The sequence below is a fragment of the Scyliorhinus canicula genome, chromosome 9 (genome assembly GCF_902713615.1).
Source record: "Scyliorhinus canicula chromosome 9, sScyCan1.1, whole genome shotgun sequence".
NCBI classification, from domain to species: domain Eukaryota; kingdom Metazoa; phylum Chordata; class Chondrichthyes; order Carcharhiniformes; family Scyliorhinidae; genus Scyliorhinus; species Scyliorhinus canicula.
This window is the reverse complement of record NC_052154.1, coordinates 113,235,601-113,262,980: the sequence shown is the minus strand read 5'-3', so window position 1 is coordinate 113,262,980 and position 27,380 is coordinate 113,235,601. Positions and strand designations below refer to the sequence as shown.

The 27,380-nt window shown below is 49.3% G+C and overlaps 1 protein-coding gene across 5 annotated transcripts in view; it reads right to left on the bottom strand.

Annotated features, from left to right (window-relative positions):
• The window catches only part of LOC119971619 (PHD finger protein 21A-like), a 502,987-nt gene that overhangs the window by 49,563 nt on the left and 426,044 nt on the right, over positions 1-27,380 (bottom strand). For all 5 annotated transcript variants that reach the window (XM_038807414.1, XM_038807416.1, XM_038807417.1 and 2 more), the window contains exons 10-11: positions 17,937-18,016; positions 17,572-17,632 (exon numbers count right to left, since the gene is read on the bottom strand). In XM_038807414.1, coding sequence (XP_038663342.1) covers positions 17,572-17,632; positions 17,937-18,016 — 141 coding nt within the window. The remainder of the gene's footprint in view (positions 1-17,571; positions 17,633-17,936; positions 18,017-27,380) is intronic.

The following is a 27,380-nucleotide window of genomic DNA, read 5'->3' as shown; positions in this document are numbered from 1 at the left end:
TTGGGGTCCACACCGATGCTCTCACTTCCCCTATATGCCTCCTCCACTGGCCCCAGATCAGAAGAGCCGCCACCACTATAGGGCTAGTGGAGTACCGCGCCGGCAGGAGTGGCAGAGGTGCCGTAACCAGGACTGCCAAACTGGTGCCCCTGCACGAAGCAGCCTCCATCCGCTCCCAAACCGACCCCGCACCCACCATCCATTTCCTTATCATCGCTATGTTGGCTGCCCAGTAGTAGTTGCTGAGGTTCGGCAACGCCAGCTCCCCTTCCCCTCTGTTCCTTTTGAGCATCACCTTCCTCATCCACGGGGATTTGCCCACCCAGACAAATCCCAGGATAATTTTATTCAGCCTCTTAAAGAAGGACCTCGGGATGAAAATGGGGAGACACTGAAATATGAACATGAATCTCGGGATAATCGTTATCTTAACAGTCTGCGCCCCCTCCCCCCGCTAGTGACAGCGAGAGCGCATTCCAGCTCTGAACCTCCTCCCTCACTCGTTCCACCAATCGGGACAGGTTGAGCTTATGCAACTTGCCCCAGTCCCGTGCCACCTGTATCCCCAAGTATCTGAAGCTTTCTCCTACCAGCCTGAATGGCAACCCCTTCAGCCTACTCTCCTGCTCCCTCGCCTAAATTACAAACTCTTAGCCATGTTCAATTTCTATCCTGAAAATCGGCCACATTCCCTCAGGGTTTCCATGATACTGTCCATCCCCACCATTGGGTCCGATACGTATAACAGCAGGTCATCCGCGTATAACGAGACTTTATGTCCCCCCCCCCCCCCCCCCCCCCCCCCCCCCCAGACCAGCCGTTTCCAGTCCCTTGAAGCTCTCAGAGCAATTGCCAGGGGCTCTATGGCCAGCGCGAACAGCAGTGGGGAGACAGGGCAGCCCTGTATTGTCCCGCGGTGCAGTCTGAAGTAATCTTATTTCGTCCTGTTCGCCCTTACACTAGCCTCTGGGGCCTGATATAACAGCCGAACCCAGTCAACGAATCCCTCCCTGAACCCAAACCGTCCCAGCACCTCCCACAGATAGTCACACTCGACCCGGTCAAAAGCCTTTTCTGCATCCATAGCTACCACTATCTCTGCCTCCCTGCTCTCCGGGGGCATCATAATCACATTAAGCAGCCTTCTTAGATTGGCCTTTACGAACCTGGTTTGGTCCTCCGTAATTACATCCGGTACAGAGTCCTCAATTCTAGTTGCCATGATCTTGGCCAGTAACTTAGCATCTACGTTGATCAAAGAGATCGGCCTGTAAGACCCACAAGCCTCCGGGTCTTTATCCCGTTTCAGAATAAGGGAAATAGTGGCCTGCATCATCGTCGGGGATAGAACCCCCCCGTCTCTTGCCTCGTTAAAAACCCTGACCAGCACCAGCCCCATTATCTCGGCAAAATTTTTATAAAACTCCACCGGATACCTATCCGGTCCCGGGGCTTTACCCGACTGCATGACCTTCAGGCCCCCCAAAACCTCTTCGATCCTGACCAGGGCCCCCAGTCCATCTACCAACCCCCTACCCACTCTTGGGAAGGTCAGTCCATCCAGGGATGGCCTCATCCCCTCCGGTCCCCTGAGCGTTCTGAAGTGTACAGCTTTCTATAAAAGTCCCTAAACACCTTGTTTAGCCCTGTCGGGTCCCCCACCAATTTCCCTCCCCATCCGCTATCCTTCCTACCTCCCTAGCTGCTTCTCTCTTCCTTAGTTGTTGCGCGAGCATTCTGCTGGCCTTTTCTCCATGCTCACATATCGCGCCTTTTGCCTTTCTAAGCTGCTCTATGGCCTTGCCTGTAGTCAGCACCCCGAACTCGGCCTGCAGCCTCTGTCGTTTCCTGAGTAACTCTGGCCTTGGGGACCCCCCGTAGCTCCTGTCCGTCCATAAAATTTCCTTAACCAGTCGGTCCGTTTCTGCCCTATCTGTCCTGTCCCTATGAGCCCGGATTGAGATCAGCTCCCCTCTCACCACTGCCTTCAGTGCCTCCCAGAGCATGCTGCTGAGACTTCTCCGGTATCATTTACCTGCAGGTAATTCTGCATGCATCTCCTGAATCTCTCACACACCGCCTCGTCCGCTAGCAATCCAACATCCAGCTGAAAGCTATCCTTACAAATCTGTAGATCTACCCAGTGCGGAGCATGGTCCGATATGGCAATTGCCGAATATTCTGCACCCTCCATCTCGGCCAGCAAGTCCCTACACATGACAAAGAAATCAATTTGGGAATACGCCTTGTGTATGTGGGAGTACTACGAAAACTCCCTCGCCGACAGCCGGCTAAATCCCCACGGATCAGCTCCCCCCATTTGCTCCATGGACCCTCTCAGTTCCTTTGCCATCGCTGGCAACCTGCCCGTTTTGAACACGACCGATCCAGGCTCGGGTCCAGGACTGTGTTAAAGGCCCCACCCATAATCAGTTTGCGCGAGTCCAAGTCAGGGATCTTCCCTAGCAACCTCCTGATAAAATCCACATCGTCCCAATTAGGGGCATGCACACTGACCAAGACTACTCTCACCCCTTCGAGCTTACCCCATACCATAATAAATCTGCTGCCCCCATCCACAACTGTACTCTCCGCCTCAAACTGAACCCTTTTATTAATCAGGATCGCAACCCCCCTAGTCTTAGTGTCGAGCCCCAAATGAAAGACCTGACTAACCCAGCCCTTCCTTAGCCTAACCTGGTCTGCCACATTCAGGTGCATCTCCTGCACCACGACTACGTCCGCCTTCAGAACCCGCAAATACGCGAACACATGTGCCTTCTTCACTGACCCGTTTAGCCCTCTAACATTCCAGGTGATCAGCCTGGTTGGGAGGCACTCCCCCCCCCCCCCCCCCTTCGGTGATCAGCCATCCCTTTTCCTTGGCCATCCCCCCAACCATGTGTCGCGCATCCTCTGGCCCGCCTCCCACCCATGACCTCCTCACTGTTGCCATGTCCAATTTCCATCCTTGTCAGCAGATCAACTCCCCCTCCCCTCTCCAATGCTTCCACATCCTTCCTATAATGAGGTGACCAGAACTGCACACAATACTCCAAATGTGGTCTCACCAGGGTCATGTATAGTTACAGCATAACCCCGCGGCTCTTAAACTCAAGCCCCCTGTTAATAAACGCCAACACACTATAAGCCTTCTTCACGGCTCTATCCACTTGAGTGGCAACCTTCAGAGATCTGTGGACATGAACCCCAAGATCTCTATGTTCCTCCACATTCCTCTGGAATGCTTTCATAAGACAAGCTGCAGCATGGCTCTGTCCTAGGAGAGTTTGGTAGGATAGGCAAGCTGTGTAATGTTCTTTGATTATGACGTTGAATCTTGATGTGGTCGTGTAGACTTGCGGTAGACTTTGCTTTACAGCAAAACTATTTATTACCAATACTACTTTGAAGGATTATTATAATGTCTAAGATCCATACAGTTGGAAATAATGGTCTAACACTAACTTACACAAAGAGACTACAGAACTACCCTAATATGCAACGGCTATCAGCTCCTTACTAACACCTTCTCCTGGAACACATGGTGTGTCTGGGTCATGTGTCTCCATACTCACACTAGGTGGTGGTCGGATGCTGGAACTACAACAGTTATACATATATTATTATTTACATAAAGATCATAATACAGATAACAATCTACTTATCAGAGGCTGCAGCTATGGTTGGCTCTGTTATGCATCTCCACAGTATTTAAAGATGGCTTGAATGTCTCACATAGACAAGCTCTGACCTGGCCCTATTCATCCCCCTGAACAACCCCAGCACCTTTGATGCCCCCCTCCACCCCCAGTCCCCCACAGCACTGGGGCATCGGCTACCATGCTGTTGAGCTCCATGGAGAGGGCTACTCACCTCCTCGCTTCCCCTCCGTATCCATTTTGCCAGGTCCCCGTTTTTGTAGAGGGGTACTAAACGACACCCACGTGACAACTCGATGGGAGGGGTGGGTGACTTCCGGAGAGGTCACTGCATTTGACTTTAATCTCATTAATGAGATTAAAATGAATGCAAATTAGTTTCAATCAGGATCTCTCCCTTTCTGGGCGAGATCCTGATCATGCCATCTGGAACAGCCGGAAGAACGGAAAACTGTCTGGCACGTGGCACAAATCCAGTTTTTGGCCTCTCCTGCTATTCACCCGGTATAACGGGGTCTGCACCAGCCGCAAGATGGCTGGAAAATAGAATTATGAGTTATAAAAATGTATTTGTGGGGAAAAACACATTTTGGAGAAGATGTTATAACTTGACAAATCAAGTGTGCATGCATTTACTTATCCCACTAGGTTACATTTTCACCGGTACACTGTGTACGGACAGAGAAATGCAACCCTTATTTCTGGATTTTGATCTTGTTTAACAGCAGGATCGGCAGTTCAAAGAGCACAGTCCAATAATGCAAGTAAATAGAGTCTTATATGAAGAATATCTATTCCCCACGTCAAAACTATCAATAACATTTTAAAAATTAGATTTAACTGTACAGCTTTCAAGAGTACAGGCAGATAAATGGCCATTGTGGAAAACCCATTATGTTCTTAATTTGTACTTCACATAAATCTTCAGTCAGTGAAAATGTGAATTGTTATGGTATAGATACCAACTTTTGAGCCATTTTCAACATTGATTATTTACTGTGTCCCAAACTGGAATTCTATTTTTCAGCACTGAAAGCTAGAAACATTGAAAAAAACATCCATTTCCCAATAATTAACAGGTCTTACAATTAAAACGTAATTAAGATATAAAGCACACTATGCATGACTGCACGCATCACTCTAAACAAAAATACTTCGTTGAAAATATAGCACCAGGTCATATATTTTAGCGGCAGCATATTATTCCTGAACATCCATTCTGCAAGAGTACCAAACATCAGGACCATCTGAAATGGCATGGAGTTTAGCAATCACGTACAACTAGAAAACTCTCACCCTGGCATTTCTTAAAACCAATCCAGAATGCAAGTGGGAAAGCCACTTCCAACTTCTATAAATGTAATCACAACTTAGTGCACAATTGTAAGGGTTCAGTAAATAGAATGCTCTGGATTCAGAAATGTGGTCCATGAGATATTGCTGATATCAATTGGGAAATGGTAGCACAGTTCACAAACCTTGTATAAAAGCATTCCTGAACTGGTCACTGAGAAGTACACAAAGGGGTTGTAGCTAGGGCTTAAAATTAAAAAGGTGCTGGGGGAAGAGGGGTCAGGTGAAAACATTAGTAAGAAAAATCAAGACAGTGTAACAATTTGAGGAAAGGTAAGAGGAGTATGACAGCAAGGGACAAAAGGTAATAGTGCAGTGAATAAGGTCAAATCAGGGTAAAATTTACTTCATCTGAATGCAAGAAGCATTCACAATAAGAAAAATGAATTAATGGCAAAAACAAGAGATAAATGAGCAACTGTGGAGACATGGTTAATATTCCAAGGTACTTGAAATTTTAAAAATGGAAAAATGGGTGATAATAAGGGGGAACGTTACAGCAGAAGATAGAAAAATTCATGGTTCAGAACAGTGAGAATTAGAATCTATTTATTGTGAAGTCAGACATGAAAAATGTGATTAAACATCTGTCATTTCCGGCACTTCCGGTTGCGGCTATGCGGAGCTAAGCCGAATGTTCGGCAGCTCCCGCTTTAAAAGGGCTTGTGGGCTCTTTTATGGGCCCCAAACGGCGCTGATTCGACGATTCCCGGTAGATAAAGGGGTCTGGAGCAAAACCCCCCGGGATTTATGGTTCGGACTCGAAGTGGGGCGAGGAGAAAAACGGCAGCAGCTCCCCTGGAAAAGCGGGGGAAGGTGGACAAAATGGCGGCTGGTGGAGCCCCTGAGGAGTGGAGGCAGTGGGCTGAGGAGCAACAGGCGGCCCTTCTGCGCTATTTCACGGAGCTGAAAGGGGAGTTGTTGGAATCCCTGAAGGTGACGACTAGTAAGCTGCTGGAGACCAGACAACCCAGGGTGCAGCGATACTCGAGTTGCAGCAGCAGGCCTCTGAGCGCGAGGAGGAGGTTTCGGCCCTCGTGGGGAAGGTGGAGATACACGAGGCACTTCATAAAAAGTGGCAAGATCGGTTTGAGGAGATGGAGCTTCGGTCACGGAGGAAGAACCTGAGGATCCTGGGCCTCGAGGAGGGGTTGGAGGGGTCGGACCTGCCGGCCTATGTGGCCGTGATGTTGAACTCGCTGGTGGGGGCAGGATCCTTCCATCTGCCCCTGGAGCTGGAGGGGGCCCATAGAGTGCTGGCCAGGCGGCCTAAGGCGAATGAACCCCCGCGGGCGGTGCTGGTGCGGTTCCATCGGTTCAGCAACCGGGAGTGTGTTCTCCGATGGGCCAAGAAGGTGAGGAGCAGTAAGTGGGAGAATTCAGTAGTGCGTATCTACCAGGACTGGAGTGCAGAGGTGGCCAAGCGGAGAGCCGGGTTTAACCTGACGAAGGCGGTGCTCCCTGGAAAGCAGGTGAAGTTCGGCATGTTGCCGCCTGCGGGTCACCTACAAGGACGGCATCACTACTTTGAGTCCCCGGAGGAAGCGTGGGCCTTTGTGCAGGCTGAAAAGCTGGACTTGAACTAAAGATTGGGGGCTGTGGGAGTTTTTCTACTCTATTCATGTATAATTGTTTAGGTTGTAGCGGGTTATTCGGTTTGTTTTTATTTTTTCTCTCGCTTTCAGACGATGTGGGTTATGGTTTCGTGTTCTAAGGGGGGGTACTGGGGTTTGTGGTTGATCTGTGTCTTTGTTTGTATGGAGTTGGTGGTTGGGTTGGGACTGCGGTTTGGGAGCTGTGTTGGTGGGGTGGGGCAGTGTGAATGCACCCTTTTCTCTGGTTTCCCGCGCTGCGGGACGAGGGGGTGGGGCTGGTGGCGAGGGGCGTGGCTATTAGACCGGGTTTCCCACGCTGAAGCAGTGCCCAGGAGCTGATGCAGGGGAGGAGGGGGGGACCTCATATCGGGGGGGGGGGGGGGGGGGGGGGGGGGGGGATACCGGGTTGCTGCTGGATTGGCCAGGGAGGAGTTCGGAGGGGTCGGGGTGAGGTTCTATCGCCGTGGGAAATGGGCCGGTTGGGTGATGGCCAGGGACGGGCAGTCGATGGGTGATGGCTAGTCGACGGGGTGCCCCCTGATCCGGCTGATTACGTGGAACGTGAGGGGGTTGAATGGGCCGGTTAAGCGGGCCCGGGTGTTTTTCCATCTGAAGGGGCTGAAGGTGGACGTGGCCATGCTCCAGGAGACCCACCTGAAGGTGGCGGACCAGGTCCGTCTGAGGAAGGGGTGGGTGGGGCAGGTTTTCCACTCAGGGCTCGACTCGAAGAACCGGGGGGGGGGTGGCGATCCTGGTGGGGAAGAGGGTGGCGTTTGAGGCGTCCGAGGTTGTGGCCGATAGTGGCGGCAGATATGTGATGGTGAGCGGTAAGCTGCAGGGGGAGAGGGTGGTGTTGGTTAATGTGTACGCCCCAAATTGGGATGATGCTGGTTTCATGAGGCGTATGTTGGGCCGCATTCCTGGCCTGGAGGTGGGGGGCTTGATCATTGGGAGGGGGGGGTGACTTCAATATGGTGCTGGATCCCCTACTGGATCGTTCTAGTTCAAGGACAGGCAGGAGGCCAGCGGCGGCCAAGGTGTTGAGGGGGTTTATGGACCAGATGGGAGGAGTGGATCCCTGGGGGTTCGGGAGGCCGAGGGCTCGGGAGTGCTCCTTTTTCTCCCATGTGCACAGGGTTTATTCTCGCATTGATTTCTTTGTTCTGAGCAGGGGACTGGTCCCGAGGGTGGAGGAGGCCGAATATTCGGCTAGCACGATTTCGGACCATGCTCCGCACTGGGTGGATCTGGAGATGGGGGAGGCACGGGACCAGCGCCCGCTTTGGCATCTGGACGTGGGGTTGTTGGCTGATGAGGTGGTGTGTAGGAAGGTTCGGGGATGTATCGGGAGGTACCTCGAGGTCAATGATACTGGGGAGGTCCAGGTGGGGATGGTGTGGGAGGCTCTGAAGGCAGTGATTAGGGGGGAGCCGATCTCCATCCGAGCCCATAGGGAGAGGAGGGAGAGGGAGAGACTGGTGGAGGAGCTGTTGAGTGTGGATAGGAGGTACGCGGAGGCCCCGGAGGAGGGATTGCTGGGGGAACGGCGTAACTTGCAGGCCAAGTTTGATTTATTGACCACCAGAAAGGCGGAGACACAGTGGAGGAAGGCGCAGGGAGCGGTCTATGAGTATGGAGAGAAGGCGAGCAGGATGCTGGCGCACCAGCTGCGTAAGCGGGACGCGGCTAGAGAGATTGGTGGAGTGAAGGATAGAGATGGAAATGTGGTGCGGCAAGGGGCAGAGGTCAATGAGGTCTTTAGGGACTTCTATAGGGAACTGTACCGGTCGGAGCCGCCAGCGGTCGGAGGGGGAATGGAGAATTTTTTGGGCAGGCTCCGATTTCCAAGGGTGCAAGAGGAGCAGGTGGAGGGACTGGGGGCGCCGATCGAGTTGGAGGAGCTGGTCAGTGGGATTGGCCACATGCAGTCGGGGAAGGCGCCGGGACCGGATGGGTTCCCGGTTGAATTTTATAAGAAATATGCGGACCTGCTGGGCCCCCTGTTGGTCAGGACCTCATCGAGGCATGGGAGGGGGGTGTTCTGCCAACGACGATGTCTCGGGCACTGATCTCCCTGATCCTGAAGCGTGATAAAGACCCTTGCAGTGTGGTTCATACAGGCCGATTTCACTGCTGAATGTAGACGCCAAGTTGCTGGCGAAGATCTTGGCCACTAGAATAGAGGACTGTGTGCCGGGGATGATACATGAAGATCAGACGGGTTTTGTGAAGGGGAGGCAGCTGAACACTAACGTGCGAAGGCTGCTGTATGTGATAATGATGCCGGCAGCAGAAAGAGAGGCGGAGATTGTGGTGGCATTGGATGCGGAGAAGGCCTTTGACAGGGTTGAGTGGGGGTACTTGTGGGAGGTGTTGGAAAGGTTTGGGTTTGGGTTGGGGTTTATTAAATGGGGGAGGTTGCAGTACGAGGCCCCGATGGCGAGTGTAGCGACAAATGGGAAGAGGTCCGAGTACTTCAGGCTGCACCATGGGACGAGGCAGGGGTGCCCCCTGTCCCCCCTTGCTTTTTGCGCTGGCAATAGAGCCTCTTGCCATGGCTCTCAGGGAGTCGAGGAGGTGGAGGGGTTTGGTGCGAGGGGGGAGGAGCACAGAGTGTCACTGTATGCGGACGACTTGCTGTTGTATGTAGCAGACCCGGTGGGGGGAATGCCGGAGGTAATGGAGATTGTGGCTGAGTGCGGGAGTTTCTCGGGATATAAATTGAACCTGGGCAAGAGCGAGCTGTTTGTCGTGCACCCTGGAGATCAGGAGGAGGGGATTGGTAGGCTCCCGCTAAAGAGGGCAGTGAGGAGTTTTAGGTACCTGGGGGTTCAGGTGGCTAGGAGCTGGGGGACTCTGCACAAGCTCAATTTTACTAGGTTGGTGGAGCAGGAATTTAAAAGGTGGGACATGCTGCCGTTGTCATTGGTGGGTAGAGTACAGTCCGTTAAAATGACGGTGCTCCCGAGGTTTTTGTTTTTGTTTCAGTGCCTCCCCGTTTTCGTTCCGAGGGCCTTTTTTTAGGAGGGTGAACAGCAGCATTCTGGGATTTGTTTGGGCGCATGGGACTCCGAGGGTAAGGAGGGTCTTTTTGGAGCGGGGCAGGGATAGAGGGGGGCTGGCGCTGCCCAACCTCTCTGGGTACTATTGGGCGGCTAATGTCTCGATGGTACGCAAGTGGGTAATGGAGGGGGAGGGGGCAGCATGGAAAAGGATGGAGATGGCGTCCTGCGGAGGCACGAGCCTGAAGGCACTGGTAACGGCTCCGTTGCCGCTCCCTCCAACGAGGTACACCACGAGCCCAGTGGTGGTGGCCACCCTCAAAATTTGGGGGCAGTGGAGGCGACACAGGGGGGAAGTGGGGGGCTCGGTGGAGGCCCCGCTGCGGGGGAACCACCGGTTTGTCCCTTGGAACATGGATGGCGGGTTCCTGGGGTGGCACAGGGCGGGCATTAGGAAGTTGGGAGACCTGTTTATTGACGGGAGGTTCGCGAGCCTTGGTGAACTGGAGGAGAAGTTTGAGCTCCCCCCGGGGAATATGTTCAGGTACCTTCAGGTCAAGGCGTTTGCTAGGCGACAGGTGGAGGGGTTCCCTTTGTTGCCCCCGCGGGGGGGTAAGGGATAGGGTGCTTTCGGGGGTATGGGTCGGGGATGGGAAGGTGTCTGACATCTACCAGGTAATGCAGGAGGTGGGGGAGGTGTCGGTAGAGGAGCTGAAGGCTAAGTGGGAGGTGGAGCTGGGGGAGCAGATTGAGGAGGGGACATGGGCAGACGCCCTGGAGAGGGTGAACTCCTCCTCTTCATGTGCGAGGCTTAGTCTCATCCAATTCAAGGTGCTGCACCGGGCCCACATGTCCGGATCTAGGATGAGCAGGTTCTTTGGGGGCGAAGACAAGTGCGTCAGGTGTTCGGGGAGTCCAGTGAACCATGCCCATATGTTCTGGGCATGCCCGGCACTGGAGGAGTTCTGGAAGGGGGTGGCGGGGACGGTGTCGATGGTGGTTGGATCCAGGGTCAAACCAGGCTGGGGACTCGCGATATTTGGGGTTGGGGTGGAGCCGGGAGTGCAGGAGGCGAAGGAGGCCGATGTCTTGGCCTTTGCGTCCCTAGTAGCCTGGCGGAGGATCTTGCTGCAGTGGAAAGATGGGAGACCTCCGAGTGTGGAGACCTGGATTAATGACATGGCGGGATTCATTAAGTTGGAAAGGGTCATGTTCGCCCTGAGGGGGTCGGTACAAGGGTTCTTTAGGAGGTGGCAGCCTTTCCTCGACTTTCTGGCTCAACGATAAGGTACTAGGTCAGCAGCAGCAGCAACCCGGGGGGGGAGGGGGGGAAAGGTGGGGGGTTCAGGGGGATAGTGTTTAAGTTAATTTGCTTGTTAATTTATTCTGTTGTTTATTGGGGTTGGGGGTTTGTTATGTGCGTTGTTACGGGTGCCGGGGGGGTGTTTATTATTATTATTGTTATTATTATATTGTTTTGTTGATATATATTTTTCAAAAAATTTCAATAAAAATTATTTAAAAAAAAAACATCTGTCATTTCCTTATTTCCCATTAAGATATCTCCATGTCAGCACCTCAGGCACCCACATTTTACTTTTGTATATCAGATGGGAATGCTTCATAAGCTCCTTAACAGCAGCTGTATTGTTGGCCAGTATTCAACAATATAGAAAAGCTTAAATTTGCTAGACAAATTAACCACACAGGACAGGGTACAATCCATGTTTCAGCCGAGGTTGGCACAGGGTGTGCCTCTTTGAGTCACGAAACGTCATGGCATTATGCCATGATTTAGTGAATAAATGCCAAGGCCCTGCCATTGGGCAGAGAACTGAAAAAGCAGGAGATGCAGAAGCAAAAAGAGGAGCAAATGGCGGCGCGGGGGCAGAAGCAGCCGGCGGCGCGGGGGCAGAAGCAGCAGCCGGCGGCGCGGGGGCAGAAGCAGCCGGCGGCGCGGGGGCAGAAGCAGCCGGCGGCGCGGGGGCAGAAGCAGCCGGCGGCGCGGGGGCAGAAGCAGCCGGCGGCGCGGGGGCAGAAGCAGCCGGCGGCGCGGGGGCAGAAGCAGCCGGCGGCGCGGGGGCAGAAGCAGCCGGCGGCGTGGGGGCAGAAGCAGCCGGCGGCGCGGGGGCAGAAGCAGCCGGCGGCGCGGGGGCAGAAGCAGGAAATTGTAGGAGTTGTTGATGGAATGCATTTGAGACAGCTTCCTAGAACTATGTCATGGATCCAACCAGAGAACGGGTTATTTAAAATATTTTCTTATGTAGGGTTAACTAGTAATTTCATATTAAGGGATCCTTCTGGGGAAAAGCGATCATAACATGATGAATTCCACCTCGTGTTCCAGAGTGACTCGTATTATGCTAAAACCAGAGTATTCCATTTAAATAAAACCAATTACATAATGAGGAACAGAGTTGGCCAAGATACATTGTGAAACTAGATGTAAAGCGATGGCTAACATCTAGAGAATAATCCCATAATTCTTAACAAATATACATTTAATTGAGAACGGAAGCACCATTGGAAAATGATTCATCCGTGGTTAACTAAATAGGTGAAGGACAGTATTGGATTAAAAGTAGGAAGCATGAAGATAGGGAGGGACATTAAAGAAATATGTTGTGTATATTTTCACAGTAGAAAACATGAAATACATACCAGAAATAGAATTAGAGCGGGAACTTAAGTTAACAACAGTAGGACTTCCGGTGACGGTGGGCGCGAGGCGGCCGCGCAACGGAGGGCTCCCGTTCGGGAACGACATTTTCAGGGCTTTAAGCCCGGTCCCAGGGTCCCAGGTGTCAAAGACACGGGGAAGGCACAGCAGAAGAAGATGTCAAGGCTCAGTAAGAAAACGGCCGTTAAAAGAGCAGCTGAGGGCCCGTCGGGGAGTGGAGAGGTCACCACGGGGTCACCAGGGAAAAAGGAGGCTGGAGCACCAGGGGAGGCCGCATTGCTCAAGGCTGAAGAAATAACCAAGGTGATGGCTGCAGAATTCGAAACGCAGTTTACAAAGCACTTGGAGGCGATGAGGAAGGACATGAGGGAGGTTTTGAGTGTGAAAAATGAAATGAAATGAAATGAAAATCGCTTATCGTCCGTGGATGCGTGGGTTTCCTCCGGGTGCTCCGGTTTCCTCCCACAGTCCAAAGATGTGCGGGTTAGGTGGATTCGCCATGCTAAATTGTCCATAGTGTCCTATAAAGTAAGGTTAAGGGGGGGTTGTTGGGTTACGGGTATAGGGTGGATACGTGGGTTTGAGTAGGGTGATCATTGCTCGGCACAACATCGAGGGCCGAAGGGCCTGTTCTGTACTGTTCTATGTCACCCAAGGCCGGAATTGAACCCAGAAAGCAAATATTTATTCCATCTACAAAACAAATGGAAGAGAGTAACAAAGGGACAAAACATAGTACAAAAATGCTGCATCATCCATTATGTACATAAGAGCGCAAAGGGAAAGCTAATGAATTGTCAGCGCTTGTTCTTCTTTGACTTTTGGTGATATGGTGAGGAGTCCTTGAGCGTGCCCTCGACCGCCTTGATTTCTTCGAAGAACTTTTTTTTTTGTTGCTCTGTCTTGGGGAATCTCTATGTGCAGAGGACGGAGACCTCGACAAGGTATTTTCTTTTAGCTGGGACCTCTCAGACCAAGGAGAGATGGATATTTCACATCTGATGTTTCTTAAGGCAGCAATGCTAACCACTGTGCCACTGTGCTGAGCGGACGCAGTAAAGGTGGCTCTCCTCTGCAAACTCAGAAAAATGGCATCTCTAACGTGAAAATAGCCCACCAAACCTGCTGAACCCCCCCCCCCCCCCCCCCCCCCCCCCCCCAACCACTCCAAAGACAGCAGCAACCACAGAGAAATGACTTGACAATAACTCCAGGACCCGAAGGGAGTCAACCAAAACCTGGAGAGGAGAAACGGAGTGATGGGGAACACAAGGAGCAAGTCAGAACTGGCCACATCCGAGCGAGCTGGACCATGGGTGCCACACTGGACTATCTACCGATAAGCGAGTGGATGGATCTCATGACCCAGGAGCTCTAGAAACAGAGATGCCATCAAGCTGGAAATGATGGAGATAGTGAAGGTAGCGGTTGCGGATGCCCTGGCCTCCTTCAAGGTGGTGTTGGAGATAACAGAGTGCCAAGTTGATGCACAGGAGATAGCAAATCAGTGACATAGAAAAGTGGCGAACGACCAAAGTGACAAAGTGACCTAATCGCCTCCTTGGAAACAAAAGTGGCAAGGTTGGTGGTGACCCAAGGGGCACTGAAGGGGAAGGCTGAGGACGCGGAGAACCTGTCGCACATCCAGTATCTCCTTTTCTTAGACCTATCGGAGGACATCGGGGGCAGAGGCCCCACAGAACACGTGGTCCAGATGCTGGGTAACCTGGTCGGAAGGGAGAGCTTCCCCAAACCCCCGGAGACAGACAGAGCCCATTGGTCATTCCGGCCAAAACCTAAAGCGGGAAAGCAGCCAAGAGCAGTAATAGTGAAGCTGCACCGATACCAGAATCAGGAGAAGATCCTGAACTGGACAAGGTACACTCAGCTCTGCCAGCAGGAAGTCCATTCAAAGCGAGTTTACCAAGACATTGGGGCAAACGCGGCCAAGCGCCCCGCTGAACTGAACAAGGAGGCCTTGTACAAGAGTGGGGTGGGGTTTGGGATGCTGCGCCCGGACAAACTGTGGGTAACCTTCTGAGGCGGACGCGTTTGTGTGCAGACACGAGCTGGGAAGGCAGCAGAAACAATGCCAACAGGGACGAAATAACTATTTCCCCCCCCCCCCCCCCAACCACATTAGGGCAGTCACCTGGAACCTCAGGGGACTTAATGGCCCGGTGAAAAGATCCAGAGTCTTCACCCATCTGAAACGTCTGAGGGCCGATGTGATCTTCCTCTTAGGAGACACATCTGAGGGAGAAGGACCAACTGCAGGTAAGGAAGAACTGGATGGGTCAGACGTACCAATCGTGGGAGGCACAGTGGTTAGCATTGCTTCCTCACGGCGCCAAGAACCCGGGTTGAATCCTGGCCCTGGGTCACTGTCTGTGTGGAGTGTGCACCCCCACAACCCAAAGATGTGCAGAGTAGATGAATTGGCCACGCTAAATTGTCCCTCAATTGGAAACAAAAATTGGGTACTTTAAATTTATGAAATAAAAACGTACCGATCATGTTACGGTACTTTAACTGTGTGCGTGACCCACAGACAGACAGATCCAGCCCTAAATTGGGGAAACTAACGAATATGGTAAATGTTCTGAGCACCTTCAAGGAGCATAATGGGGCAGTGGACCCATGGAGGTTCTCGCACCCAGGGCAGAAGGAGTTTTCCTTTTTCTCCCAAATCCACAGGGTCCACTCGGGGATTGACGTCTTTGAAGTGGAGAAATCGTTGCTTCCAGGGGTAGTGGGAGCAGAATACTCCCTTGCGTGCGCGTGTGTGTGGGGTGTGTGTGCGTGCACGCGTGTGAGGGATGTGTGTACGCGTGAGTGTGAGGGATGTGTATGTGCATGTGAGGGATGTGTGTGTGAGTGTGAGGGATGTGTGTGTGAGTGTGTGAGGGGTGTGTGTGTGTGTGAGTGAGGGGTGTGCGTGTGTGAGGGGTGTGCGTGTGTGAGGGGTGTGCGTGTGTGAGGGGTGTGCGTGTGTGAGGGGTGTGTGTGTGTGAGGGGTGTGTGTGTGTGAGGGGTGTGTGTGTGTGAGGGGTGTGTGTGTGTGTGTGTGTGAGTGAGGGGTGTGTGTGTGTGAGGGGTGTGTGTGTGTGTGTGTGTGTGAGGGGTGTGTGTGTGTGTGAGGGGTGTGTGTGTATGAGGGGGTGTGTGTTTGAGAGTTTGTGTGTGTGAGGGTGTGTGGGTGTGTGAGGGTGTGAGGGGTGTGTGGGGTGTGTGTGTGTGTGTGGGGTGTGTGTGTGTGGGGTGTGTGTGTGTGAGGGGGGTGTGTATGAGGGGTGTGTGTGCGAGGGGTGTGTGTGTGAGGGGTGTGTGTGTGAGGGGGTGGTGTATGAGGGGTGTGTGTGCGCAGTCGTGTGTGTTTGTGAGGGGGGTGTGAAAGGGTGCGTGTGTGAGGGGGGTTTGTGGATGTGTGTGTGTATATGTGGGGGGAGGGATGTCTGTGTGGGGGAAGTGTGTGTGTGTGGGGGGGTGTGTGCGCGTATGTGTAGTGGGTCGGCGTATGTGTGTGTGTGTGTGTAGTGGGCATGTGTGTGTGTGGTTTGTGTGCATGTGTGAGTATGGGGATGGGAAGAGTGGGCGAGGATGGAGGCGAGCTCCTGCACAGGGACATCCTCCGAGCTCTAGTCACAACCGCACTCAAGTTTGTGGACAGTGCTCAGTGAGAGTGATCAGCAGGGCATTGAAAAAGCTAAGTGGAGAGGTAATGAAGGATTTCAGTGTACATTACACAGCGAATATTCCCTGAAAACGCTATTTCAGAAATTATAAAAGTGTGTTAAAATAGATACCCAAGGGATTAAAAGGAATATCTGGAAGAGGGTTCAGGTTCATCCAAATTTTGATTAGAGATCAAAGCTCCATTTTTCTCCCTTCATAAGGGATAATATATATATCTTATAAAGGTTTTATAAAAAAATTCAAACTGACTCAATTTTCTATCGCAGGTACACTTAGTCAATTTGCAATCATTCTTATAAACATAACATGGTTTTCCTTGATGCACGTTTTTATAGTAATTGCCAATATTGTGCTTCACATTACCATTTAATTAATATAAATTAATATATTCGTCTGCAAACCTTAAATTTATAACAAGTATACAGATTACTGCAAATGAAATAACAGCTAATCTCTTGGGTACATATTTTAGGGGGGGGGGGGGGTTCAGCTTCCAAATGATAGAGTTGTTTATAGAAACCTTTACTAGCCCCTTGAAAGAGAAGATGACACACACAAACTGAAACAGTAATAATCCATAAAGCACCTTTCTACACAATGCATTTTTCTTGGGAATTGTCAATGTGGAAAATTGTGACCACAAACTCTCAGTGTCTGGGTTTTAAAATAATACGTAGACACCCTTTAAATTAACAAAGTAGTGCAAATTCTGGAGCTCATAGTTGAGCAGATCTTACCAAGAAAGACAAGGGCTACAAGATTCCATTCATACACAAAAGGGAAAGAATCTTCCAAGAAGAATTTTTATAAAAAACATCTTTTGTTCAATATTTTTAAGTTTAGTCAAATAGAAAATCTACGTATTGTTAAATATATTAGTGTTCGGTCTATGACAGAAATAATTAAAACCAAAGCTTTATAACAGAAGTTTGAATGCATTGACTGAAGTGAATAAAACATCCAAATACACCAAGTGAAAGTACCCAAGGATGCTGAAGGAAGGATGTACATTATACAGAGGTACTGCCATAACCTTCCAATCCTCCAGAGAACTGCAGAACTGAACAGAAAACTGACCAGAAACTGATCTGGACCAGCCATATAAATACTATCGCTACTACAGCAGGTCAAAGACGAGGAACCCTGAGGCGATTAACTCACCTCCCGACTCCCCAAAGCCTGTGCTGTCCACCATCTACAAGGTACAAGTCACGAGTGTAATGGAATATTCTCCACTTGCCTGGGTGAGTGCAGCTCCTACGACGCTCAAGAAGCTTGACACCGTCCAAGAAAAAGAAACCCACTCGACTGCAACCCTTTTCAGAAACATTCAATCCCTCCACCACTGACACACAAGAGCAGCAGTGTGTACCGTCTACAAGAAGCACTGCAGGAACTCACTAAGGTACCTTTGGCAGCACCTTTCAAATCCACGACCACTATCATCTAGAAGGACAAGATCAGCAGATACCTGGAAACACCACCACCTGGAGGTTCCCCTCCAAGTCACTCAAGAATACACTTATTCTACAAGAACATCCAAATATACATTTGTTTTACCAGAAGTTACTTATGACCTTTACCTCTTCTCCGTGTCCCAGGTTGCACAGGGCTGTTCAGGTAAGTTACTGCAGACTTTTTGCGCTATAGTAAGACACAAAAATAAATATGCACAGTGAAAATCTCAGCTACAAACAATAAAATAACCGTCATCTCGTGGGATGCAGTCTTCTTTGCCAACTAAGCCCAACGCCGCGCGTGTTTAGTTTCTTTTCATTCTGCAATCATGGATACAAAGCAAACCCAAACATTATGTATAATCACCAGTAATACACACACCCAAAATACAAATGCAACTGGAATCTAGAATTTGGAAATTTTATTCCAGTTGCAATGTAGTTACAAGAGCTTTTGTTATAAATGTATCAAATACTCTTTAAGATACTACCTCTGGTTCAAAGATTGCTCCGCTGTACACTGGATTTGCCGTCGTTCGTCGTTTCCTTTCTTGCCTCTTGCTTTGGATTTCTGTTTAAAATCAAAGTTAAGATAATAGGACACAATGGATTACTTCAAGATATATCTGCATATCAATGCATTTACTCTGTGCTTTTAAATGTAGAGTACCCAATTCTTTTTTTTCTCCATTTAAGGGGCAATTTAGTGTGACCAATCCATCTAACCTGTATATATGTTTCTTTTGGGCGAGGGGGGGGGGACCCCCACACAGACAGGGGAGAATGTGCAAACTCCACACGGACAGTGACCCGGGGCCGGTATCGAACCGGGGTCCTCAGCGCCTTGAGGCAGCAGTGCTAACCACTGGGACACTGTGCCGCTCACTTACTATGGTCTTCTTTGGTATTTATTTCCAGCAACTTAAATTTCATACAAACTGACTAACCTTTCTGTAGCCACCTACCAATGCTCTTTGAACCATGTTTTGAATGCCAGTTCCCGTGTCTCATCATTTGCTGTTGTTTCACGAAGACTGTGTAATGTAACCTGACCCCAACACCAGTTATTAATTTGCTTGCTGCAACTCGATTGATGCAGTTCTAATTTTCCTCCGTTCCTGCAGAAATCACTTCATTTCCAACTGCTACCTTGCCGTGCCCAAGGTGGCTGAAGGCATCCCTTTCCATTGGCTAAGTTTTGAAATTCAAAGTAATTATTTTTGAAAGAAAATATAAGAGCCTAGAGTTACTGCTTAATTGTGTTGCTTTTCTCAGTACAGTTCGTCTGAAATTGGAAAACTAGTGCATAAGATTGCAAATTTTACATATTTTTAAAATTCATTTATGGGCTGTGGGCATTGCTGACTAGGCCAGCATTTATTGTACACCCCCAAATTCCCTCAAGAAGGTGGTGATGGAATGTTTTCTTGAACCGCTGCAGTCCCTGTGGTGAATGTACACACACAATGCTATAGGGAAGGGAGTTCCAGGATCTTGACTCAAGGAAGTGAAAGAATGACAATATATTTCCAAGGGTAGTGAGTAGCTTGGAGGAGAAATTCCAGGTGGTGGTGTTCCCCTGTGTCAGCTGCTCTTGTCCTAGATTGTAGCAGTTGTGGGTTTGGAAGGTGCTGCCTGAGGAGCCTTGTTCGTAGGCAGTGTAGAGAATGTTTGTGGAAGCGGTGCCAATCATATGGGCTGCTTTGTCCTGGATGGTATGTGGAAACAGAAATCACAAATCTAAGATACAATGGAGCCTGTTAAGTAATGGCGGGGGGGGGTCGACGACGACGACAATAGGGGCAGGATGCTTGGCACCATGGGCGGGGGCTACCAGACTAACTGGGCAGGCTAGCTGATGGAAGCGGTTGTAGGGGGTGGGGGCACCCCTAACCAGGCTGATGTGAGAGGGCTGAATGGCCCAGTCAAGTGGGCTCACGTGTTTGCGCATTTGAGGAGGTTGAGGGGGGGGGGGGGGAAAGAGAAAAGAGAGAATGACCTACTGGGAGAAGGCCCTAGCGGCCAGGTCTCTGGCACTGAGTCTGGCTCTGGGGCTCAGAAGGGAAGGGGGGGGGGGGGGGGGGAAGGAAGAGAATAGAAAAGCAATGATAGGAGACGCAATGGTTAGGGGAATAGATAGGAGATTCTGGGGTCGCGAGCGAGACTCCCAGAAGGTATGTTGCCTCCAAGGTGCCAGAGCCAGGGATGTCTTGGATCATGTCTTCAGGATCCTTAAAGGGGAGGGCGAGCAGCCAGAAGTCGTGGTGCACATTGGTACCAACGACGTAGGTAGGAAAAGGGGTGTGGATGTAATAAACGAGTTTAGGGAGTTAGGCTGGGAGTTAAAAGCCAGGGGAGACAGAGTTGTCATCTCTGGTTTGTTGCCGGTGCCATGTGATAGCGAGGCTAGGAATAGGGAGAGAGTGCAATTCAACACGTGGCGGCAGGAATGGTGTAGGAGGAAGGGCTTCAGGTATTTGGATAATTGGAGCGCATTCTGGGGAAGGTGGGACCTGTACAAGCAGGACGGGTTGCATCTGAACCAGAGGGGCACCAATATCCTGGGAGGGAGGTTTTCTAGTAGTCTTCAGGAGGGTTTAAACTAATTTGGCAGGGGAAAGAGAACCGGACTTGCAGTCCAGCAACTAAGGTTGCCGATGTTCAGGACATCAAACCGTGTAGCGAGGCAGTGGGGAAGGTAACACTGACAAAGGAGAGTACTTGCAGGCACGGAGTTGGGTTGAAGTGTATATACTTCAACGCAAGAAGCATCAGGAATAAGGTGGGTGAACTTAAGGCATGGGACTACGATGTGGTGGCCATCACGGAAACTTGGATAGAAGAAGGGCAGAAATGGTTGTTGGAGGTTCCTGGTTATAGATGTTTCAATAAGATTAGGGAGGGTGGTAAAAGAGGTGGTGGGGTTGCATTATTAATTAGAGATAGTACAACAGCTGCAGAAAGGCAGTACGAGGAGGATCTGCCTACTGAGGTAGTATGGGTTGAAGTCAGAAATAGGAAAGGAGCAGTCACCTTGTTGGGAGTTTTCTATAGGCCCCCCAATAGCAGCAGAGATGTGGAGGAACAGATTGGGAAACAGATTTTGGAAAGGTGCAGAAGTCACAGGGTAGTAGTCATGGGTGACTTCAACTTCCCAAACATTGAGTGGAAACTCTTTAGATCAAATAGTTTGGATGGGGTGGTGTTTGTGCAGTGTTTCTAACACAGTATGTAGATTGTCCGACCCAGAGGGGAGGCCATATTGGATTTGATACTTGATAATGAACCAGGGCAAGTGATAGATTTGTTAGTGGGGGAGCATTTTGGAGACAGTGACCACAATTCTATGACTTTCACTTTCGTAATGGAGAGGGATAGGTGCGTGCAACAGGGCAAGGTTAACAATTGGGGGGGGGGGGGGGGGGGAAGGGTAAATAAGATGCTGTCAGACAAGAACTGAAGTGCATAAGTTGGGAACATAGGTTGTCAGGACACAACTGAAATGTGGAACTTGTTCAAGGAACAGATACTATATGCCCTTGATATGTATGTTCCTGTCAGGCAGGGAAGAGATGGTCGAGTGAGGAAACCATGGTTGACAAGAGAGGTTGAATGTCTTATTAAGAGGGAGAAGGATACTTATGTAAGGCTGAGGAAACAAGGTTCAGACAGAGCACTTGAGGGACACAAGATAGCCAGGAGGGAACTGAAGAAAGGGAATAGGAGAGCTAAGAGAGGGCATGAAAAATCTTTGGCGGGTAGAATCAAGGAAAACCCCAAGGCCTTTTACACGTGAGAAATACGAGAATGACTAGAGCGAGGGTGGGTCCGATCAAGGACAGTAGCGGGAGATTGTGTATTGAGTCAGAAGAAATAGGAGAGGTCTTGAACGAGTACTTTTCTTCAGTATTTACGAATGAGAGGGGCCATATTGTTGGAGAGGACAGTGTGAAACAGACTGGTAAGCTTGGAGATACTTGTTAGGAAGATGTGTTGGCATTTTGAAAAACTTGAGGATAGACAAGTCCCCCGGGCCTGACAGGATATATCCAAGGATTCTATGGGAAGCAAGAGATGAAATTGCAGAGCCGTTGGCAATGATCTTTTCGTCCTCACTGTCAACAGGGGTGGTACCAGGGGATTGGAGAGTGGCGAATGTCGTGCCCCTGTTCAAAAAAGGGAATAGGGATAACCCTGGGAATTACAGGCCAGTTCATCGGACTTCGGTGATAGGCAAAGTAATGGAAAGGGTACGGAGGGATAGGATTTCTGAGCATCTGGAAAGACACTGCTTGATTAGGGATAGTCAGCACGGATTTGTAAGGGGTAGGTCTTACCTTACAAGTCTTATTGAATTCTTTGGGTGCAAGGGTAAGTGATGTCTCGGATCGTGTTTTTCGGGTCCTTAAGGGGGAAGGGGAGCAGCCCCAAGTCGTAGTCCACATTGGCACTAACAACATAGGTAGGAAAGGGGACAAGGATGTCAGGCAGGCCTTTAGGGAGCTAGGATGGAAGCTCAGAGTGAGAACAAACAGAGTTTGTTATCTCTGGGTTGTTGCCCGTGCCACGTGATAGTGAGACGAGGAATAGGGAGAGAGAGCAATTAAACACATGGCTACAGGGATGGTGCAGGCGGGAGGGATTCAGATTTCTGGATAACTGGGGCTCTTTCTGGGGAAGGTGGGACCTCTATAGACAGGATGGTCTACATCTGAACCTAAGGGGCACCAATATCCTGGGGGGGAGATTTGTTAGTACTCTTTGGGGGGGTTTAAACTAATTCAGCAGGGGCATGGGAACCTGGATTGTAGTTTTGGGGTACGGGAGATTGAGAGTAGAGGGGTCAGGAGCACAGATTTGACTTCGCAGGAGGGTGCCAATGTTCAGGTAGGTGGTTTGAAGTGTGTCTATTTCAATGCCAGGAGTATACGAAATAAGGTAGGGGAACTGGCAGCATGGGTTGGTACCTGGGACTTCAATGTTGCGGCCATTTCAGAGACATGGATAGAGCAGGGACAGGAATGGTTGTTGCAGGTTCCGGGGTTTAGGTGTTTTAGTAAGGTCAGAGAAGGGGGCAAAAGAGGGGGAGGTGTGGCGCTGCTAGTCAAGGACAGTATTACGGTGGCAGAAAGGATGCAAGATGGGGACTCTCCTTCCGAGGTAGTATGGGCTGAGGTTAGAAACAGGAAAGGAGAGGTCACACTGCTGGGAGTTTTCTATAGGCCACCTAATAGTTCTAGAGATGTAGAGGAAAGGATGGCGAAGATGATTCTGGAAAAGAGCGAAAGTAACAGGGTAGTTGTTATGGGAGACTTTAACTTTCCTAATATTGACTGGAAAAGATATAGTTCGAGTACATTGGATGGGTCGTTCTTTGTACAATGTGTGCAGGAGGGTTTTCTGACACAATATGTTGACAGGCCAACAAGAGGTGAGGCCACTTTGGATTTGGGTAATGAACCAGGCCAGGTGTTAGATCTGGAGGTAGGTGAACACTTTGGGAGACAGTGACCACAATTAGGTGACCTTTACATTAGTGATGGAAAGGGGTAAGTATACCCCGCAGGGCAAGAGTTATAGCTGGGGGAAGGGCAATTATGATGCCATTAGACATGACTTAGGATGTGTAGGTTGGAGAAGTAGGCTGCAAGGGTTGGGCACACTGGATATGTGGAGCTTGTTCAAGGAACAGCTATTACGTGTTCTTGATCAGTACGTACCAGTCAGACAGGGAGGAAAGGGTAGAGCGAGGGAACCGTGGTTTACTAAAGAAGTGGAATCTTTTGTTAAGAGGAAAAAGGAGGCCTATGTGAAGATGAGGCGTGAAGTTTCAGTTGGGGCGCTTGACAGTTACAGGGAAGCGAGGAAGGATCTAAAGAGAGAGCTAAGACAAGCAAGGAGGGGACATGAGAAGTCTTTGGCAGGTAGGATCAAGGAAAACCCAAAAGCTTTCTATAGGTATGTCAGGAATAAAAGAATGACTAGGGTAAGAGTAGGGCCAGTCAAGGACAGTGGTGGGAAGTTGTGTGTGGAGGCTGAGGAGATAAGCGAGATACTAAATGAATACTTTTTGTCAGTATTCACTCAGGAAAAAGATAATATTGTGGAGGAGAATGCTGAGACCCAGGCTATTAGAATAGATGGCATTGAGGTGCGTAGGGAAGAAGTGCTGGCAATTCTGGACAAGGTGAAAATAGATAAGTCCCCGGGGCCTGATGGGATTTATCCTAGGATTCTCTGGGAAGCCAGGGAAGAGATTGCTGAGCCTTTGGCTTTGATTTTTAGGTCATCATTGGCTACAGGAATAGTGCCAGAGGACTGGAGGATAGCAAATGTGGTCCCTTTGTTCAAGAAGGGGAGTAGAGATAACCCCGGTAACTATAGGCCGGTGAGCCTAACGTCTGTGGTGGGTAAAGTCTTGGAGAGGATTATAAAAGATACGATTTATAATATGATTAGGGATAGTCAGCATGGTTTTGTGAAGGGTAGGTCATGCCTCACAAACCTTATCGAGTTCTTTGAGAAGGTGACTGAACAGGTGGACGAGGGTAGAGCAGTTGATGTGGTGTGGATTTCAGTAAAGCGTTTGATAAGGTTCCCCGCGGTCGGCTATTGCAGAAAATACGGAGGCTGGGGATTGAGGGTGATTTAGAGATGTGGATCAGAAATTGGCTAGTTGAAAGAAGACAGAGAGTGGTGGTTGATGGGAAATGTTCAGAATGGAGTTCAGTTACGAGTGGCGTACCACAAGGATCTGTTCTGGGGCCGTTGCTGTTTGTCATTTTCATAAATGACCTAGAGGAGGGTGCAGAAGGATGGGTGAGTAAATTTGCAGACGACACTAAAGTCGGTGGAGTTGTAGACAGTGCGGAATGATGTTGCAGGTTACAGAGGGACATAGATAAGCTGCAGAGCTGGGCTGAGAGGTGGCAAATGGAGTTTAATGTGGAGAAGTGTGAGGTGATTCACTTTGGAAAGAATAACAGGAATGAGGAATATTTGGCTAATGGTAAAATTCTTGGTAGTGTGGATGAGCAGAGGGATCTCGGTGTCCATGTACATAGATCCCTGAAAGTTCCCACCCAGGTTGATAGGGTTGTGAAGAAGGCCTATGGTGTGATGGCCTTTATTGGTAGAGGGATTGAGTTCCGGAGCCATGAGGTCATGTTGCAGTTGTACAAAACTCTAGTACGGCCACATTTGGAGTATTGTGTACAGTTCTGGTCGCCTCATTATAGGAAGGACGTGGAAGCTTTGGAACGGGTGCAGAGGAGATTTACCAGGATGTTGCCTGGTATGGAGGGAAAATCTTATGAGGAAAGGCTGATGGACTTGAGGTTGTTTTCGTTAGAGAGAAGAAGGTTAAGAGGTGACCTAATAGAGGCATATAAAATGATCAGAGGGTTAGATAGGGTGGACAGCGAGAGCATTCTCCCGCGGATGGAGGTGGCTAGCACGAGGGGACATAGCCTTAAATTGAGGGGTAATAGATATAGGACAGAGGTCAGAGGTGAGTTTTTTACGCAAAGAGTGGTGAGGCCGTGGAATGCCCTACCTGCAACAGTAGTGAACTCGCCAACATTGAGGGCATTTAAAAGTTTATTGGATAAGCATATGGATGATAAGGGCATAGTGTAGGTTAGATGGCCTTTAGTTTTTTCCATGTCGGTGCAACATTGAGGGCCGAAGGGCATGTACTGCGCTGTATCGTTCTATGTTCTAGGTGACCAAGCACGTGGATGAAGGTAAAACAGTGGATGTGGTGTGCATGGATTTTAGTAAGGCATTTGATAAGGTTCCCCATGGTAGGCTGATGCAGAAAGTAAGGCGGCATGGGATAGTGGGAAATTTGGCCATTTGGATAACGAACTGGCTAACCGATAGAAGTCAGAGAGTGGTGGTGGATGGCAAATATTCAGCCTGAATATCGTTTATCACAGGGATCAGTTCTGGGCCCTCTGCTGTTTGTGATTTTGATTAATGACTTGGATGAGGGAGTTGAAGGGTGGGTCAGTAAATTCGCAGACGATACGAAGATTGGTGGAGTTGTGGATAGTGAGGGCTGTTGTCGGCTGCAAAGAGACATAGATAGGATGCAGAGCTGGGCTGAGAAGTGGCAGATGGAGTGAAGAAGGCCTATGGTGTGCTAGCATTCATCAGCAGAGGGACTGAATTTAAGAACCGTGAGGTGATGATGCAGCTGTACAAAACCGTGGTAAGGCCACATTTGGAGTAGTGTGTGCAGTTCTGGTCGCCTCATTTTAGGAAGGATGTGGAAGCTTTGGAAAAGGTGCAAAAGAGATTTACCAGGATGTTACCTGGAATGGGGAGTAGGTCTTACAAGGAAAGGTTGAGGGTGCTCGTCCTTTTCTCATTGGAACGGAGAAGGATGAGGGGCGACTTGATAGAAGTTTATAAGATGATCAGGGGAATAGATAGAGTAGACAGTCAGAGACTTTTTCCCTGGGTGGAAGAAACCATTATAAGGGGACATAAATTTAAGGTGAATGGTGGAAGATATCGGGGGGATGTCAGAGGTAGGTTCTTTACCCAGAGAGTAGTGGGGGCATGGAATGCATTGCCTGTGGAAGTAGTTGAGGCGGAAACATTAGGGACCTTCAAGCGGCTATTGGATAGGTACATGGATTACAGTAGAATGATGGGGTGTAGATTAATTTGTTCTTAATCTAGGACAAAAGTTCGGCACAACATCGTGGGCCAAAGGGCCTGTTCTGAGCTGTATTTTTCTGTTTCTAAGTATCCAATAATTGACACTGATATGTAATGGGGCTTCAGGTGGCCTTTGTGTCAGGTGATGTGAAGATTGAGTTTTGTGCAGAATCTGTTAAAGTGAAATAAAGGTGTTTGTAAAAAGGAGCAGTACCGTTGACTCTTTATACAACAGTAGCAAAACGTCTAACAAATGGTAGCAGAGGATGGTTGCTGTGCAAATGTGAAGGGTTGAAAGATACAATTTTTCCAGACCAAAGTGATAAGAAAAAAAAAAAGATGATATGTGGTTGAACCTAGGATAAAGATGGCCGGATAAGACTACCCCGCCCTTGTTTTCTGAAAGCGGATTGTATGGCCAATGGAGAAGTTCAGTAGTTATGTGGACTAAGGTAACTGCCTTGGGAAAAAGAAAACAAGGTATGGCATTGGCTCTTTCTCTACATTATGACAGTAAAATCCGAAGCAAAGTGTTTTCTAAGCTGGAATTGGAAGAGTTAGACTCAGAAGAAGGTCTGCAGACTCTATTACGTTGTATGGATAAAATTTATAAAAAGGATGACTTGTTAAGTGCATATGAAGCATGGCTGGACTTTGATAGGTTCCGGAAAATAGAGGATTTCTTCATGGAAGACTGTATAATGAAATTTGGCAGACTATATAAAAGGCTGCAGAAACACAAACTGGAATTTCCACAGTTTGTGTTGGCCTTTAAATTACTTGACTGTGCTAGGAGTGAGCAACATGGATAGGCTCCTGGTTTTGACAGGGGTTCAGTTTGCGGATACGGGTACCTTATTCCATCAGATGACAGAAGCTTTAAAAAGGTTTCTGGGGAAACATTCGATTCCGATGGCTCTAATGACCCAAATAGGTCAGTCTGCAATAAAGCAGAATATGGAATATACACTACTAACAGGATGGCAAAATTGCACGGCTACAAACAGGTTCCAAGACGATAGAAGGAGATCGGGGAAATTATGAAGACAGAAACCCAGTTAGAACCTACAATAGAAAGATGAACCCCAGAAATGCCCGGGGTATGATAAATCGATGTGACTCTCAATACCATTATGCTTTCAACTGCCCAACACGTTGTAATAGAGTGTTTGAAGCAACACATGACACAGAAGAGTCAGAAAAGGAAATAGATAGTGACCAGAAAGAAGGCATTGTCCTATTAACAAGCAGTTTTACGCCAGTCA